The sequence below is a fragment of the Strix aluco genome, unplaced genomic scaffold, assembly GCF_031877795.1.
Source record: "Strix aluco isolate bStrAlu1 unplaced genomic scaffold, bStrAlu1.hap1 HAP1_SCAFFOLD_60, whole genome shotgun sequence".
Lineage (NCBI taxonomy): Eukaryota > Metazoa > Chordata > Aves > Strigiformes > Strigidae > Strix > Strix aluco.
Window position 1 is genome coordinate 1,759,670 of NW_027436642.1, and position 16,906 is coordinate 1,776,575.

The 16,906-nt window shown below is 52.9% G+C and overlaps 2 protein-coding genes across 2 annotated transcripts; both read right to left on the reverse strand.

Annotated features, from left to right (window-relative positions):
• Window positions 1-2,463: 2,463 nt before the first annotated feature.
• Window positions 2,464-5,840, reverse strand: LOC141919098 (hydrocephalus-inducing protein-like). The gene is given in 7 exon segments (XM_074814084.1): window positions 2,464-2,852; window positions 2,855-3,044; window positions 3,317-3,353; window positions 3,534-3,757; window positions 4,382-4,612; window positions 5,036-5,374; window positions 5,766-5,840. Coding segments are annotated over 7 exon segments (1,377 nt in total). The 3' UTR covers window positions 2,464-2,571.
• Window positions 5,050-15,076, reverse strand: LOC141919099 (hydrocephalus-inducing protein homolog). The gene is made up of 14 exons (XM_074814085.1): window positions 14,987-15,076; window positions 14,247-14,459; window positions 13,427-13,565; window positions 13,273-13,293; window positions 13,096-13,164; window positions 12,628-12,674; window positions 12,153-12,360; window positions 11,671-11,889; window positions 10,944-11,197; window positions 10,562-10,760; window positions 8,607-8,887; window positions 8,041-8,260; window positions 7,010-7,202; window positions 5,050-5,186 (listed from the first exon to the last, which is right to left on the reverse strand). The coding sequence occupies exons 1-13, from the start codon at window positions 15,037-15,039 to the stop codon at window positions 7,104-7,106; spliced, it is 2,022 nt and encodes a 673-aa protein (XP_074670186.1). The 5' UTR covers window positions 15,040-15,076; the 3' UTR covers window positions 5,050-5,186; window positions 7,010-7,103.
• Between the last annotated feature and the right edge of the window lie 1,830 nt (window positions 15,077-16,906).

Genomic DNA, 16,906 nt, shown 5'->3' on the forward strand with positions numbered 1-16,906 from the left:
AACAAATGCTTCCTAATAACAGGACGTCTTGGCTCAACCGTTCATCTCCATCGAGGAGGCTGGTCCTAGCAGGGACGAAGGTCCCAGGTGGAGCTCAGTGCCTGCCAAACGTTCTTTCTGCTGGTGAGAAGCCCAGAGGTTGGCTAGGGGTACTTGGAATATCCCAAAGCGCTATCCCTAAAATTTCAGATTCAAACTCCAATTCAGATAAAACTTCAGATCTACCTTACTCCATGTTTTAAGACCTTTTATTTTAATCTTTTTAGCACTTGTCATTTATTCCTTCTTTCCATCTGTCCTGAGAACTGCAGATGATGTGGAGGATGTAGCTGTCGCTGTATTCTTCAACTTTGACAAATGTTGCTTAGTATTGCTGCTGCGGAATGAGAATCCTGGCCGGCTCCTCTGGGTCCAGGCATTGTGTATGTGGGAATGATTTCTGGCAAGAGCATTTTGAGCACTGGCGCAGTAGCAGCTTTCCTGGTGGGAAAGGTTTCTTCTGCCCCTCCTGAGAGGTGAGCCGTGATTACCAGCAGGGGCTTGAGTTGGTTGACGGGAGGCGTGTTGGTGTCAATGAGTTGTCAGTCTTTGGAATAGAGAGGATGCCCATACGATTGACGGTGATCACACCACGCGCCGCCCGCCCCCCCCCGCCCCCCCCCCCCCCCCGCTAGGATTGACGCTGATCAAGCCACGCAACCAGAAGCCACCTGCAGTGACACAGGTCTGACTCCCTCCCCGCTGTCACACGAGGTCGTCTCGGCAGACACAAGGTCAGACGCTCCTGCGGGGAGCCAGGCTGCCTTGTTCGCAAAGCCCCGTCTCTCTCTCTCTCTGACTTGGTACTTAGAGAAAGACGTATTTGACCTTTTTAATTATGCTGAAAACTGTGAATTACTAAACTCTTAGTTTAGACGCATTAAGCGTTCTTTTGGGGCTAGAATGTGGTTTTCTAGATGTGATGCATTCTCATTTTCTCAAATTCTTGCAGAAGCATTTAGCCATGAGTTTTTCAAAATGAATTTTGCAGTTGTTCCAGGCCTTCCTTCACTCGAAAGAATGTATTTATGCGTCACCATTTAAAACTGCATCAGACCATCCTAGTTAAATCTACGTTTTAATAACTTTATTTATTGAAATGTTTTACAGGGTCAAACCTAATTTCTAGTAAGGAGAATTAATGGGTTTTGTTCAGTGAATGATGTCAGCATGCACAATATTATCAGTGTTTTTGAAGAAGGGATTGGTGACATGGTAATGTTAAATCACGCTTGTGACAGCAGAAACTCTGATTTCACAGGGGTGATGCCAGCATCATCCAGCAACTCGAGTCGCTTTAAAGGATCACATACAAGTCATTTGGCAAATGTTCTCTAATTTAACTGTATGTGTTAAAAATATGTTTTACTTTGAAATCCTTAGCCATCATGTTAAAAAACCCCTTCTATATTACCGGCTTCACTGTGTTACACTGAACTCAGGAGGACTGGGAAGAAAGCTTATCACAAATATACTAATGTGGATTCTTATCTCAGAATTTTTTTTGTATTTCCTTCTTAGATGTTTTTGAGACTTGAGAAAGTTTCTAAGTTTTGACATTTCACCCACCTAGTGGTGAAGGGATGGCAGTGGATGTAGTTCTTCTGGATTCTAGTAAAGGTTTTTGATAGTGTCCCTCATAGCATCCTTCTGGACAAGTTGTCCGACTGTGGGATGAGCAGGTTGATGGTGCACTGGGTGAAGAACTGGTTGAAGGGCAGAGCTCAAAGCCTTGTAGTGACTGAGGCTACATCTGGTTGGAGACAAGCCACCATCGGCGTTCCTCAGGATTCAGTCCTAGGGCCAGCTCTGTTCAGTATTTTATCAATGATCTCACTGGAGGAGTTGAATGTACCACTGGCAAGTTTGCCAGTGATACCAAACTGGGAGGTGCTGATGACTCTCTTGAAGGACAGGAGGCCTTGCAGAGGGATCTAGATAGATTGGAGCACTGGGCAATCATTAATGGGATGAAATTTAAGAAATGAAAATACCGGCTTCTGCACTTGGGAGGGCACTATGTCAGGCACAAGCATAATGGGGAGAGGAGTGGCTGGAGAGCATCCCTGCAGAAAGGGATGCAGGGGCGCTGGCTGACAGCAGGCTCAGTGTGAGCCAGCAGTGTGAGCCGAGCAGCACGGGCCGGCTCCCGCCACCCCCATCCATCTCCTCAGCCTTGTAGGCCACCACCTTCCACCCCCTGCAGAGCTCGTATTTCAGCACCCGACCGCTGCCTCCCGCTCAGCCACCACTGGACCCCTCCGCCATGCTGCAGAGCACCCCTGCGCAGTGTGGAGGACTCCTGCACTTGCCCCAGCCCCGGCGCCACCGGCCCCGCACCCTGGTCTGCTCTGGGTTTACTCCAAAGCAAGCAGGTTTAGTCCAAAACCAACGGTTTAGTCCAAAACTAGCGTGGTTATTGCAAAGGGAAGGGGGTTAGTCCAGAGCAACCGCTGTAGCAGTAACTGCGCCCTCAGGTCACGCCCCAACAGCTGCGGCCTTGAGCCCAAGGGGCTCCTGGGGGGGCACAGCTCACCTGTGAGGGGGAAGGCCCCGGAGGTAGTAGACCCAGGAGACACCCCCTGCCCCAGTGCAGGACACCACCATCTTGCGGGTGACGGGGGCTGTGCCAGGGGTCAGGCCACCCTCGAAGGAGATGGAGAGGGAGGTGGTCTGCTTGGAGCGCAAGCTCTCGGGGGCCCTGAGGGTGAAGGCCAGGTGCTCCACCCGGTACTGGAAGGCCATGGGCTGCAGGAAGATGTTCTTGAAGGGGATGGAGGTGCTGTCATCAGCCTGGATGGGGGAGGGGCCCTGGGACTTGGGGGGAGGGCCAGGCCCAAGAGGGGGATGCTGTATTCCCCACCAAGCAGGGAGGAGAGCTGCAGTGTGGCCCTGGCTTCACCCAGCTGGCAGGGCTCGAAGGTCACATCCATGCTCACCTCCGAGCCTCCCGGGTTGGCAGGGGACACGCCGATGGTTTTCGTCAGGAAGCCGGCGCAGTTGGTCTGCACAGGGGAGAGAAGAGACCATGGAGGGGGCGGGTCACAAAAGCAGATCCAGCACCTCAGGAAGAAACAGAAGGTCCCCACCGTCACATTGTCTAGGGTCCCTGTCCCTTGCCTGTCACTGCGCCTGTCCCCCCCACCACTTGCCAGTGAGGAATGGCCATCAGGAATGTCCAAACGTGCCCAGCAGGGACAACCCTGCACCCAAGTTCTGGAGGACCTTAAACCCCAGCCCTGGCAGTAACGGGGAAGTCTTGCATGGGCCACGGAACCTGCAAGAGCAGCTCCAGAAAGGGCAGCAGAGAACATCTGCAAGTGAAGACAGGCCGGCTGGGGACAAGCCCAGCATTGGTGGGGAGACCCGCAGGCTCATGTGGCCACCCCAGCTCAGCCAGGCCAAGCTAGAGGGGTAGGATCCCTTGACAGAGAGGGCTGATGCTGGCCAGACAAGCTGCCTCCCAGCAAGGGCCCAGGGCAGGCTGGGGTCACCTGGAGTGGTAGTTGGTCTTCTGCTGGGCGTAATTCATTATTTTGGTGGTCATGGTCTGACTAGAGCCCAGTGTGGTGCAGAAGTAGAGGGGCTTCTCCGGCCCACTCATGGTGGCTTTCAGGTGCAGATTGTAATAGAAAGAGCCCAAGCTGCTGCTCCGGAGCACCAGGCACCCGGTGCTCTCACCCACTTTCACAGGCTGATACTCAAAGACAAGATCATCCTGGGAGGAACCAAAGGAGAAGCCACTGAGTCAGGCAGAGATGGGGAAAGCAGGGCCTGCAACAGGGGAAATCGGTCCCTGGTGTGCTCCAGCAGTGCTGGAAGGCAGCCCAGCACCCTCCCTTGCTCCAGGTCCCTCTCTCTGGGGCAGAGCCTTGCTACATCTGGGGGACAGTTCACTCGGGGGACCGTCCCCAACAGCTCAGAGCCCTCCAGCACTATCCCAGAAGCTTCCCACCCTAAAATGCCCCTCTACTCCCCCAGGGCAAAAAACACCTATCGATCGAGGCTGCAAACTCCCTGCCAGTGGGGTGAGGCATGCCCTGCAGCCACTCTAAACTGAAAATACCCACACTAAATACAGAGCCTGTGGCACAAGGACCCGCCCTGTGAGGCCTGATGGAAACATCTCAGAAGGGGTAGCATGGCAGACTCCACCAGCGCAGGGCGATTCCCACTAGGCATCTTCTTACACTCTGCTTCCCCTCCAGATTATTAGTAGGTGGGAGCTGTCACCCTTGGGAAGAAGCCCCAGATGGTTCATGCAGGGCGTCACCCCTCAGGACCACCCACTCCCAGAAAGGCTGCAGGAGAGGAGAGCACACTGCATGAGCTTTGCTCCTACCTCCGACTGCGCAGGAACAGTGAAATGTGGGGGAACACTGATGTCGGGCACTTTGCAACGTACAGCAAACGTCACCGGGACAGGCAGAGGGTTGTCCACCTTGACGGTGGCAGACACTCTCTGCCCAACAGCACCGGTCACTTCAAGAGTGCTGATGGGTCCTGAAGCAGTGGCCTTGAAAGTCACCATGTAGAACAAGTACTCCTTGGTCACCTTGTTGAGGAAGGTCACCTGAATCGGAGAAAAAGGGCAGCGCTGGTCATTCTGCACATAAAAATATACCAGCTGTGCTGAAGCCAGCCTCAAGAGCACCAAGCTCAGCACCCTGCTTCCAAGAACGGCTGTAAGCAGCCACCGAGGAAGAGTGCGAGGCTGGGGAAAGCGTGTGAGGTATTTCTACTTGATACTCTCCCGACTGCCCATTGATTCCAGCTCACCAGTGTCCTGGTCCACCTGTGCTTAGCAGCCCCCGGTGGGACCCTCACAGAGACTGACAGGTGAGTGGGGGGTGTGGAGAGATGCCTGCTGTTCAGTACCCACCCAGGACACCTACAGTCCCACCAGTGGGCACGGGGAGGTATGAGAGCAGGCGTGTAGCTTCTCAGGAAGTCAACAGCTCCTTGGAAGGCCCCACAGCCCCATGTCCACACTTACCATTGCGTTAAAGACTGCTTCCTTGTAGGAGAGGAAGGTGAGCTTGTAGTCCTTCTTGGCAGAGCCTGGCACATCAATGTATTCCAGCCCCTGCAGCACAGAACTGCTTTCCAGGTTTTCTGGTTTGAGCATGTCTACCACCACGAGGAACCTGTGGGTGAGAAGAATGCAGTGAAGGTCAACAGGAAGGACTCCCACAGGACACCCCTCATGGTGGGGTACAACCCAGCCCCTCTCTTCCTCAATGCCCCCGAGGGAGCCAGCTCTCATCTGCCTGGGAGGAAAGCCCTCCAGGACGGGTCTGCGTAGGCAGAACATGGCCAGTGTGATCCCAGACACCTACAGGCAGAAATAACCAAGGAGAGTGAAAAGCTTGCAGGAAGGAGCTTCCAGGCAGTGGGAAGCTCTTCCTTGCACCACTGCAGGGATTGCTGATGGGATGAGACTTCCTGGGCTAGAGTCACCACTGTGTGGCCTGTTCAGCCAGTTGGAGACAGGGATGAGCTCAGTGTAGGAAGTCCTACATGGCACCTGCTGGAAATGGTCCCTGAACACTTTGGGGTCTCAGCAGTCCCTTGCAGGAGATAGTACAAGCCTGTCCCATCTGGCAATGGGAAATAGAGGGAGTCCTAGAGACAAGAAATAGGGTAAGTGAGCTCGCCTGCTCTCTGCCTGGACCAGTTACTGGCTCTTCAGCACACCTGGACAGTCCCATGTCTCAGGCTGCCACCTGAGCAGCTTTGGGCAGGTCCAGCTGGCAGACCTGTGACCGCAGCCCCGTGTCTTTCGCCGGTGGAGATGGCATCGTCGTACCCACTGGGGCTGGCGCAGTGACAGGACACGGGCAGCATGTCTGGGCAGAGCAAGCTCACAGCGGCCCTGCAGCAGAGCTGCTCTGACCATCCTAACACCCCTTTCCCTGGGCACATCAGCTGCCAGCCCTGTGCTCGTGCAGGGACAGCTGTGCTAAGGGGGTGGCAGTCCCTGCTAAGCTCGACTGCCCCAGCATTACTGCCTGTCAGCTGGCACGGCAGGGTCCCACCAGCCAGGGTGAGCCATGGAAAGTTCATATCCAGTCCTCATCTGGGGTGCCAGTGGGTCACAGCCACCTACCCTGGGGCATCTCCTCTGCCTCCAGAGCAGCTGAAAACTGTGGGACTCTTCATGCAGGGCTGTATGTTAAAGAGATGCTGAGCATGTCCAACCCCACAGGGCACGGATCTGCTGAGCACCCTGGAGATTGTGCCCACAAGTCTCCAGCCTCCACTCAGGCCTAAATTCTGGTGTGGGAGAAGGTCAGCTGGAGTGGGACAAGGACCCCAGCAGCTCCAGCACCCCAGAGCCCTTCTGCACTGACCCCCTTGATTTAAGAGCTTGCCCCTGGTCTGCCCATGCGACCAGAGGGGCCAGTCACCCCCATCTGCCCAGTCCCAGACCTGCAGGAAGGGCTCTTTCCAAAGCTCCTGAAGGAGATGTCAAGAGAGATCTCAGTGTCATTTCCCACCTGGCTGCTCATGGCCGGGGGGGGCACTGAGAAATGGCAAGGCAGCTTCTCCCCTCTAGTTCCCTGTGTGCTGCAAAAGGGCCCCAGCAGGGCAGTGCAGGCAGAAGTGGTCATGCCCAGGGCGTGGGGAGCCTGTGCAGCCCATAGGGCTGAGCACAGGGGTCTCTGAGCCCCCCTGGGCTGCACAGGCAACGACCAGGAGCTGCACAAAACAAACTTCATTTCCTGGACCATCAGACAGCCTGGCTTTTTAGGTTAGCTGCTCCAGTACGTTTAGTGGTCAGTCCAGACCTCCCACCTGAACTTCCCTTACACCTGGCCTCTAGCCACCAAGAAACCCAGTTTCCAACATAGGATCTCAGGATAATTTCTGTTCATAGGGGACCTCTGAAGGTCATCTCGTCCAACCTCCTGCCCAAAGCAATGAGGGTCATGCTCTGAGGGTCAGCGTGCTGGCACAGCTCACATACCTGATGCTTCTTGTTCTCAGAGCTCATGGTTAGGGGTTCGTAAGTGATCGTGTAGGGCTTGTGGAAAAATTCAGGCCCCTTCCAGTGTTGCCCCTCAATGACGCCTTGCACAGTGCAAGTCCTTATTGTTCGGGTTGGACAGGAGGATGGTCTGACTGTGCTTCTCGCGCATGGCACACGTGAAAGTCAGCGTCTGCAACAGAGGAGCACAGAGGCTGCTTGGTCACAGCGAGGAACCCTTTCCACTCTGACTAGCTTTATGCACAGGGAGAGGCTTTTCCTTGTCGTATACCAAATTTCCATTTGAGCATAGATCTTGGCGTAAATCAAATTGTTGGTTCTTAGAGAAGGAAGAGGAATGAGTCTTTTGCATGCTGGGTGAAGGGGGCTGCTGCCTCCCTAGGAGGGGAGAAAGAAAACTGAAAGCCCTGGAAGGATCTCTCTCCTGTGCAAGGACAAGTCCTGCAGCCGCGCAGTCCCTTCGTGGGCAGGCTGACGAGCAGTTCCTGATTCTCTCTTGGGAGCAAGAGCCAACACCTCCCAGCTGCATGCTCCTGCAAGGCCTGTAAGGGCCAGGAGTCCTTCACGTGGCATCCCTGTTCCCCAGGAGCTGGATGCAGATGCCTTGTCCGCTCCTAGTGCTGAATGCCCTCCCCCGCCCCGACAGGGAGGAAAAATGTGGGTGCCGGTGCCATATTGTGGCTATAGATGGGTGGCTCTGGGGGACGTGGGGGGGGTCTCAGAAAAGCCCTGCAGGGTGTCCCCACGGCAAAGGTGCTGCAGGGCAGAGCCAGGACAGCTGAGGTACTCGCTGGAGGAACAGCACCTTTAATAGGTGAGGAAGGCAACTACAGGGCTCACAGATTTTGGGAACCCTGCCCAGGGGTTTTCTCAGCTCTCTAGGACACCCAGGCAGGATGACAGGCAGGAGTGACTCTATGCCTGTAAGATTCCTCTAGTTCCTGCCCTGGGAGAGATGTGGTGCAAATGGTGGGGTAAGGGGGCACCTGTCCTGTCTCTGTTCCAGTTACCTCTTTGGACACAGGGGTCTCCATGCAGCATCCTGCCAGCGTAAGCTGGAGCGGCTCACTGCCCTCGATGAAGCACTGCAGGCCCTCGCACTGGATAGCACAGCTCAGCTTAGAGGGGCAGAAGGTCACAACGAAGGGAACGTCCATTCCTGGGAAGATGTAACCCTTTGTGGGGCTGATGCAGAAATCTGGCTTGAAGCTCTTGATGTCCCACTTAAACCTTGCCAAGGAAAGCACAAGGACAGAAAGGAACGATTAACAACCGGGAGGCTGCGAACACAACGTGCCATTTCTAATTCTCTTGTGGGCTTTTCCACAGCATCTCAGGCAGGGTGCTGAGCCACCTGGCACTAAGGCTTCAGGTTGGGCAGGACTCAGCTGCACCCATCCGTAAACAAGCTTTTGGTTGTACCCCTTGCTAAGTTCCAGGGCCTGACTGCACAGCCTTGGCTGCACAACTCCCCACTGGAATGGAAAAGCAGACGACAACTCTCTGGGCAAGCTACAGCTCCATCCAACCCTCACCCAAGCTCTCGGCCACCAGAGAGGACAGGGCTTTGCATTACTTGACTCCTATGTCGCCCGTGTTCTGCATGGTGAGGTGCCAGGATGTGTAGCTCTGCTGCACCACCACTCCGAAGCTGAGGTGTTCCTGGTCCAAGCTCACGTGGGTGCCCTGGCAGGAGCCCCACACCATGAAGAGGGAACGCACCAGGCCACTGCACTCCAACATCACTTCTTCGGTGAACGGCTGGATGCAGCACTTTGGGGAGAAGATCACTTCCACTTTACAGGTCTCTCCTTTGGGCTTCAGGCTTAGTTCATTGGTGGGCTTCAAGCAGAGAACCTGCCCAAAGAAATGAGTGGAGACTACTTCATCGGGCAACCGAGCTGTGAATCCTCCATAGAGTCTTCCCATTCCTGTTCTGTTCCCATCAACATTGCCCCAGTCCTACTCATTCCCAGGTACACATCCTCAGCTACCAAAGGAATTTTCCTGTGATGTGTGCATCCAGCCACGGTGAGCTGGACTACGTCTTCCAAAGTAATTTCACTTGAGCTCCAGGAGAGCCATAACTCTTGGTCTTTAAAGATTACATTTCCATACCTAATACATCCTAACATATGTGTCTGAAACAGGTGAGGAATGGTACCTTCTTCTCACTTCTGGCTATGAGGGGAGTCCTGACACCTGGCTCAGATGAGGCACTCACACTGCCCAGCAGGGAGGACAGGACAGCACACAACTGTAATTAGCTACTAGCTCCCCCCAGAGCAGCTCACAGCTACCTGCAGGCATCCCTGGAGGCACAGCAAAGTGCTCTCCAGTGAAGAAAGGGGCCTTCCTGCAGCTCTGGCATGGTTGACTTGAGACTGAGCTTAAAAGTGAGAGGAGCAGCACTGTTGTTGGCTATGGTGACAATCTTCTTCACCATCTGTCCGATGGAGAGGGCTCCCAGCTTCACCACCTTTCCTTGTGGTTCCACATGAAGTGCTAAGGCTTGGACCATAGGCCCAAGCCAGAGTTGACCTATAGATGAATCCTGTATATTTTATAACCATTGTGCTAACAGGTATTATACTAAGTTATAACAAACCACCTATTCTGATATAAAGGGTGGAAGTGTTGAAGCCTGAGCAACAGGCCCTGAACCAAAACTGTTAACTCAGTATGTAATCATTAATGAAATATGCATGGAGGATGGAGCTATCTTGGATGTATCTTTCCCTTCCTTTGTATATGAATAGAATAACAGAGTCATGGAGGCAGGTGCCTGTCCTCGAGGCCTGATGTGAGACCTTGTGCATAATCCGATCCGATAAGCAGAGAAATTCCCTTAGTTTCTTCCTTGAGCCCTGGCCAGGCTCTGGGGGGAACCTAATGTGAAATTTAAACCAGATATTTCCACTTAAAACAAAGGTGCCAGCTATTCTGGCTTGCTGATTTTTAGGTATATAAGGCTGGACCCGCTCACAGTGACTTTGGGTCCCTCACCTATGGGTGGACGCACTGCGTAGGATTTCCCACTCGCCGGGACAGGCTCAACAAATCCTCGCTGCACCCGGGGCTGCCCAGCGCCTGCAGGTCTGGATGGTGGGAACGGGTGCAAGTGGTGATGGATCTTTCTTAATCACTATTCTCTCTCTCAGGTAGTAATGATTTCATGCATTACCCTGTATTTTCCTATTTGTTTAAATGCACTATTCTGTCTTTTCTTACTGTATGTTTTCTGTATTATTCTGTTATATTATTTAGTTATTTCTAGTAAAATATGCCTGCTCTTTTCACTCTGGTGTCTGAGTTTAATTGATATCCCTAATCAGCAAAACACCACAACGTCAACCTAAGGCAGGAGAAATTAATATAAAGCAAAAGGAAAGAAGGAGAAAAGGTTTTCTGACACCCTTGTGGCAGAAAACTAAAACATGGTAGGCTGGGGAAGAGACGAGGAAAACGAGCGAGAAAGCTGTGCCCGCGGCCTGTGCCACCTGGGGTTTTAAGATTTGGATTTCATCTCACCTTCATTTCCGTGCCCCTTCCTCGGACCTCAATAGTTTGCTGGCAAAGACCGTTGATTTCAAAAGGGATGAGCTCATGGTAAGACGCAATCTCTCTGGGATAGAAAGTGATGGGCACCGCCACTGTCCCTCCTGGGCGTAGGACGTACCCTGGGAAGTCCACATGGAGGTGTGAGGTGCTGGTGAACAAGCAGCTCAGACTGGCAGAAAGCACAGCTGAGAGGAGCAGAGGTGTCACAAGGCTGTGTGTGCAACATCAGGGCTACTTAGGGCTCTCCTGTCTCCTCTCCCTGCGTCCTCAGGATGTCACCCACAGTGCTCATGAAGACATGGAGCAGGCACATGCTAAGCAAGGGCCGAAGGAGTGTGTGGAGAAGGCCTACCTCACATCCTTATCTGGCTGGTTCGTGATGATGAGGCTCTGATGGGAAGGTGCCATTCCAGCATAGTAGATGAAGCAGGTTCCAAAGTTGAGTCTGGTAGTGGAGAAGTGGACAGTGGGCACTACCACAGTGGCCAGGAACACGCAGGTAAACCCTTGTTGATCTGGCGAGGAGAAAGACAGCATAAGCCCACTGAAGAGATGGGAACTACAACTGCAAACACCGAGGAAGAGGATGGGGGGCAGCTGGCTGCACTGACAATAAGGAAAAGCAAGTGCCAAAAGACTCCAGAATGGCAATAGAAGGTAGAAGGCTTGGTCCAAGAGGGAATGGGTTTTTGGAGAGTCGTGGCCCTGCTTTGTGCAGCCACATGCTGAGCTGTGCGGCCACATGCTGGCAGGACCTTTCTGCACGGTGGGACCAGCGCAGCAGAGGCCTGGCAAGGAGAAACAGCTCCATCTCCACACACATCTAGGACCCCCCCAGATTAGGGGCAGAGGGGGCCTGGGGGATATGCCCTGCCACAAAAGTGCTGCCCAAAGTCATCCTGGGTAAGCACTTATTAAAATACTCCATTCAGAAGCTGTCAGGCTCTTTATTTCTGCAACAGGAGCCTCTTTGCCTTGTTCAGGCTCTTCAGTGACAGAGCTCACCCCTAGCTCTGGGCTCCTGCTGCCAAGCTGCTGCGTAGGAGGTGAAGGTCCCGTATTAAACCCTCGTGCCTCACCTGAAGCGTCAGCTCTACGTCTTTTAAAGAGCACATCCTCTGTGGGTGAAAAGCCAGCTGGGTCTCTGCTTTCCCCTTCGCCTGCAAGACTGTCTGAGGGGTGACAGTAAGGACCTGCTTACAGGCTGCGGGGCCACTCAGTTCCCACGAGAAGGTGAAGCTGAACTTGCTGTTATTGTGGATGCTAAAGAGATGCTGGACATTCTTGTTCAGCTGTACCTGCAGGGAAAAGCAGTGAGGACTGGGGGTTAGAGCACATGCAAAGTGTCAGCTGGCCCAGCAAGTGCTCCTCCCTAATGTGCTCCTGCATTTTTCATATTCAGCTAATGACCTGTATGAAAGATCAATCTCCCTCCCTCCAGAGACCCATAAATGAAGAAAAACATTCCCTTGTGTTCAAACATCTCTGTGAAGCTCCTGGTTCAGGCCCAACGTTGCAGGCCTTTGTGGGGCAAATGGTTCAGGGAAGCAGTGCTGCTCACCTCCTTGAAATCAATGACGTTGATCTCCTGTGCACTGAGCTCCGTGACACAGCCGTCGCTGTCCTCACACCTGACAGACGTGTGCACGCTATAGCCGGTGGCCTTGATATTCAAGGAGAGGGGCTGGGTCTTCCTCTTGACATCGCACTTGAGGCTGAAGACCGCCTCTCCTTCTAGCGTTGGTGTGAAGAAGACTGTAATGGGAAACCTGGCGAGAGAAGACCCTTTTTGCTCCATTTGCCATCTCTTGGCTTTCCTGGCCACACGTTGCCTGCTCTATGGGAGAGCAGCTGTGCAATGGCCCTGGTGAGGCCCCAGGCCTGGGAGAAAGCAGGAGCAGCACTCTGCCTTTCCAGGGCCTTCCACTATGGAGCAAGCCCTGGTCAGCCCTGCTTAGGGTACAATGATCCCATGCAATGAAATGCCAGAGGATACAACAACAAGGCATCAAACCCTGAGCTAACGCTGACCTTACTGCCCTGTCCACGTGCTACAGGGCACCACCGGGTCGAGACCCCGCTTCTGTCCCAGACACAAAGGAGGGCACTCATGGAGACCCCCAGTCTCTCTGATCTATATGACAAGGGTAAGTAACATCCTCTTTGCCAAGAGGAGTCGTCCAGCTCCCGTGACAGCAGCACAGCGTGGGTGCCACCAAACTGCCTCTTTGTAATTTTTGTGGGTAATTTCTGGGTATGTGATCAAAACCAAACAAACTACAGAGATTTAAGGAATTACCACTTCTCAGGTGAGCCACAGTAACTGATGCAGGATGCTTTCTTGCACTCTGTGGCAAGCCAAAATTCAGCATCTTTTAAGACACAGCAAAGCTGCCTGGAGCTAATGTGTTCTCCTTACACCCTGGCAGGCTGGGAGTGGGCACAGGGACATCCATGATGGATCAGCAAATGAGTTGGTGACTGCTTATACCGCTTGAACTCACGATCACGTCTGAGCACAAATCATGGCTGCAGTTTACAAGAAAAGAGCATCTGCTTTCTGACAGGTGATCCTGCAAAACACAGCTAGTCGCCTAAGCCTGTTGCTGTCCCCCATGACGGGCTCAAATGCTGCCTGCAGTGCTGCTTCTGTGCTTTGTTGTTTTTGGCCCTGCACCGACCGCGCATGGTGGGCTTTCTCGCTAAAGGAACACAGGGAAGAGAGGAGACCTTGCCCACTTAGAGCTGCTGGCTCAGGGGTCACAGGGGTAATACCCCCAAACATGCTTTTGTCACCAAAACTAGAAGATCCAAAGCCTGAATTTCTGCACCCACCTCTGCTTGCTTCCCTGGCTGGATGCGACCTCTCTCTGTGTGGCAGAAGGCGGCCACCTGTTCTGGTGGGGCTTCAGGGTCTTGGCAAGTCCACTGGAAGGAATACGTGGAACTGGATGGGTTCATAACCATGAAGGTCCTGGGAACACAAAGCAAAAAGGACTACTAAGGTGGTGCTGGGACATTAGTGACTCTGTCCTGCAGCAGACATCAGGCACTGCCCGTCCTCGACACTACCCGGAAGGAGTTATTTGGTACAGTGGAACAAGATTGGGAGCACAAACATTTCATCTGCTTTATAAGGGCCCTGTCTGTTTCCTGGGTGGCTACAGATTAACGTCTATTGACAAAGAAATTCGCAAGGATATAGCCAAAGTCTTGCATGCTAAAACGATAAGATCAAGCGAAAATGGTAAAATCAAGTCCAGTCAGACTCCTTTGGAAGATGGTACTCTTGGTTGTGGTTGCAGCCTTCATTGACCATGTCTGACTGGTATCTCAAAAGAGCAAGAATGTCCCAAGGATGCTCTTCAAAGGGACGAAGGTTGTACTGGCCCTATTGCACAAGCTGGGGTTACGTGGTCGTCCCAGACTGACCCATACCTTATTGAAGAAAGGGACAAAGAGAACAAAAAATGGGCCAGTTGGACTTCAGTGACCACCTTGTGCCAGGTCCAAAACAGACTCATGGCCAAGGGTCAGCAGATCAGAGACAAGGCACAAATGTGCCCTGAGGCTTGGAAGAGCAGCTGGAGAGGTCTCTGGTTAAGAAGGGTGACCAGGAGACGGTCATCAGGAGAAGCCATGTCCACACACTTACCTGCTGTGCCTGCCACGCACTCCAATTGCCTCAAACTCAATCACTCTTGTGTTGAGATCTAACGTTGCCCCCTTTGGTCCCTGCAACTCTGGTACACGCCTTTTTGCAGTGATGTAGTCAGAGTCTTCCAGCTCAAAGTGGCAAAGTGACATCAGGCTTCTCCCCTTCACAGCCACCTCCGGGCCCTTCTGATTTGGCCTCAGGTTAGGAATACTAGAAAGAAAGGGACCAGTATTAGCCAGACTAACATTTCCAGCCAGCCAGCTGCTTGTTTATCTCCTTGTGCAGCACAGTGTTGCATCCTCTCTCCATGCAAGCACCGATCAGCAAATCAAACAGAACTGCACTCCCCACCAGAGGCAGTGGAGGTGAAATGGCAGAAACACAGAGACTGACTGCAGCACACAGGTTTCTAGGTAGATAAGGTGGCCATGCTTGTCTGATAAGAAAGCATAGCTAGGGACTAGCTGGCCCCTTGACAGCCTTTCTGGATCTCTCGTTCCAGATTTTGGAACCCTCCGGAAGCTTAGTATTTCATACAGTGTCTTGTCCCAGTGTCTCCATACCTGCTTCTACCAAGGCTGGATGATAATTTGCCTTTGCTCCTGTATGTTGGTTGTTTCTGCTGCCTCACTGGGGCTGGCTGTCCCCAGGTCTGCACTCCCACCCACCCCAATCACAGGCAATACCACAACTACCCAGCAGTAGCACGAGTTGAAAAGTGCCTGGATGCTTCCTACCTGCAGAGCATACGGCTCTCAAAGTCCCCCACGTACACCGGAGAGAACTTCATCTACAAGAGCTGCTCCTGTCCTGCAGGGATGGTGCTGCTGCGGGGCTTGACAGAGAACAGTGAGGAGGCACTGACGGTGTTCAGAGACGAGCTCAGGGAGGAAGAGACCTGCTCCAGAGCGCGGCCCAGCTGGCTCGAACAGCGGCTAGACTGGAGCTTCACAGAGGCACCAGAAGTGGAGGCGAGGAAACCCCCTGCAGTAAAGGAAGAGGTTATAGCATGACATCTTCTTTCAAGGAGAAAATCCTTTGTTCCCAGCAACTCTGCCTCCTGCTGCAGGTGGACAGAAGGGAGCTGGGATGCACTTGGAGCACCTCTGGCCAAGGGTTTTCAGCAGGACTCCCAGTGAAGCAAAGGGAAAGTGTATGTTAGCAAATTCAACAGGCCCAGGACTGAAGTCAACTGCTTCACTCCAGTCTGTTAAACTCTCTCCATCTCCAGGACTGGGGACCTAATGCAAACTTCTGCAGAATGGTTTCTGGCCAGCTTTCATTCCCGAATCATGTCCAGGAACTAACAGTAGAGATGTGTGTGTGTTACAGCACCTGGATAAATTTCTGGGCATCATTTCATGTCCCAGTACAGCCAGCCTCAGAATCACAGAATCATCTAGATTGGAAAAGACCTTGAAGATCATCCAGTCCAACCGTTAACCTAGCACTGACAGTTCCCAACTACATCATATTCCTAAGCGCTATGTCGACTCTACTCTTAAACACCTCCAGGGATGGGAACTCCACCACCTCCCTGGCAGCCCATTCCAACGCCCAACAACCCCTTCTGGAAAGAAATACTTCCTAATATCTAGTCTAAACCTTCCCTGGTGCAACTTGAGGCCATTCCCTCTTGTCCTATTGTCTATGACTTGGTTAAAGAGACTCATCCCCAGTTCTCTGCAACCTTCTTTCAGGGAGTTGTAGAGGGTGATGAGGTCTCCCCTCAGCCTCCTCTTCTCCAGACTAAACAACCCCAGTTCCCTCAGCCGCTCCTCGTACGACATGTGCTCCAGACCCTTCACCAGCTTCGTTGCCCTTCTCTGGACACGCTCTGCTGACGTGGAAGTCCCGGACACAACTTATATGACCAATTTGATCAAGTTGATGCCACTTTATTACAGGATACACATCAATTTATACACTATCAGAAGCTTCACGCAGCGCTATCTTCTTGTTAATAGGCTAAAGCTACTTGTTCACTCGCCCTTCTGCCCTCTATGATTGGTCCCGGTGTGGTGTCCATGCGCTGCTCTCCCCCCAGGTAGACCCCCTGTTTTCGACATTCCAACATCTTTATCTCTTGGCCAGGAATGTAGTTTCTCAGGCCATCTCGGCCTTGTTTATGTCCTTGAACACAGCTGCAGCTTGCTGTTACAGTGAGGCCCCTCGGTCTGGATCGCTCACAACATGTCCGTTGTTCTCCAGCAATGCCACAATGCTCGAGTAATTCAATGTCCTTTTTGTAGTGAGGGGCCCAAAACTGAACACAGTAATTGAGGTGCGGCCTCACAAGTGCCGAGCACAGGGGGAAGATCACTTCCCTGTCCCTGCTGGCCACGCTACTGCCGATACAAGCCTCAGTGCTTAGCATTAAGGATATGTTCATTAAGGACAGCATTAAGTCCTGCTCCCCTGTCGCCTGCAGAATTGAGTTTTGTTTGTTACATGTGGTGGAGAGAAGGCTTTGGGGAACAGCGCTGCTCTGACCTTCACACCCTTTCCCCCCTTCCTCTTTGTCGGGCTTTCATAACCAATGACCAGAGAGCTGATGGCACAGCCCAGCAGACTGGCTTCAGCACAAGTGTGCCCTGTGCCGGGGAAGAGCCAATGCCAGGACGCACAGAGGAGGGAGATAAGCATGTTCAGGGCAT

Bases quoted from the DNA above. Each gene is read 5' to 3' on its own strand.
- LOC141919099 (XM_074814085.1), bottom strand. From the start codon at position 15,039: ATGAAGTTCTCTCCGGTGTACGTGGGGGACTTTGAGAGCCGTATGCTC. The intron at 12,675-13,095 runs GTGAGTTCAAGC...TGTCTGGGACAG, and splicing joins ATTTGTGCTCAGACGTGATC to AAGCGGGGTCTCGACCCGGT. The intron at 8,261-8,606 runs GTAATGCAAAGC...TTCCTTGGCAAG, and splicing joins ACGGGCGACATAGGAGTCAA to GTTTAAGTGGGACATCAAGA.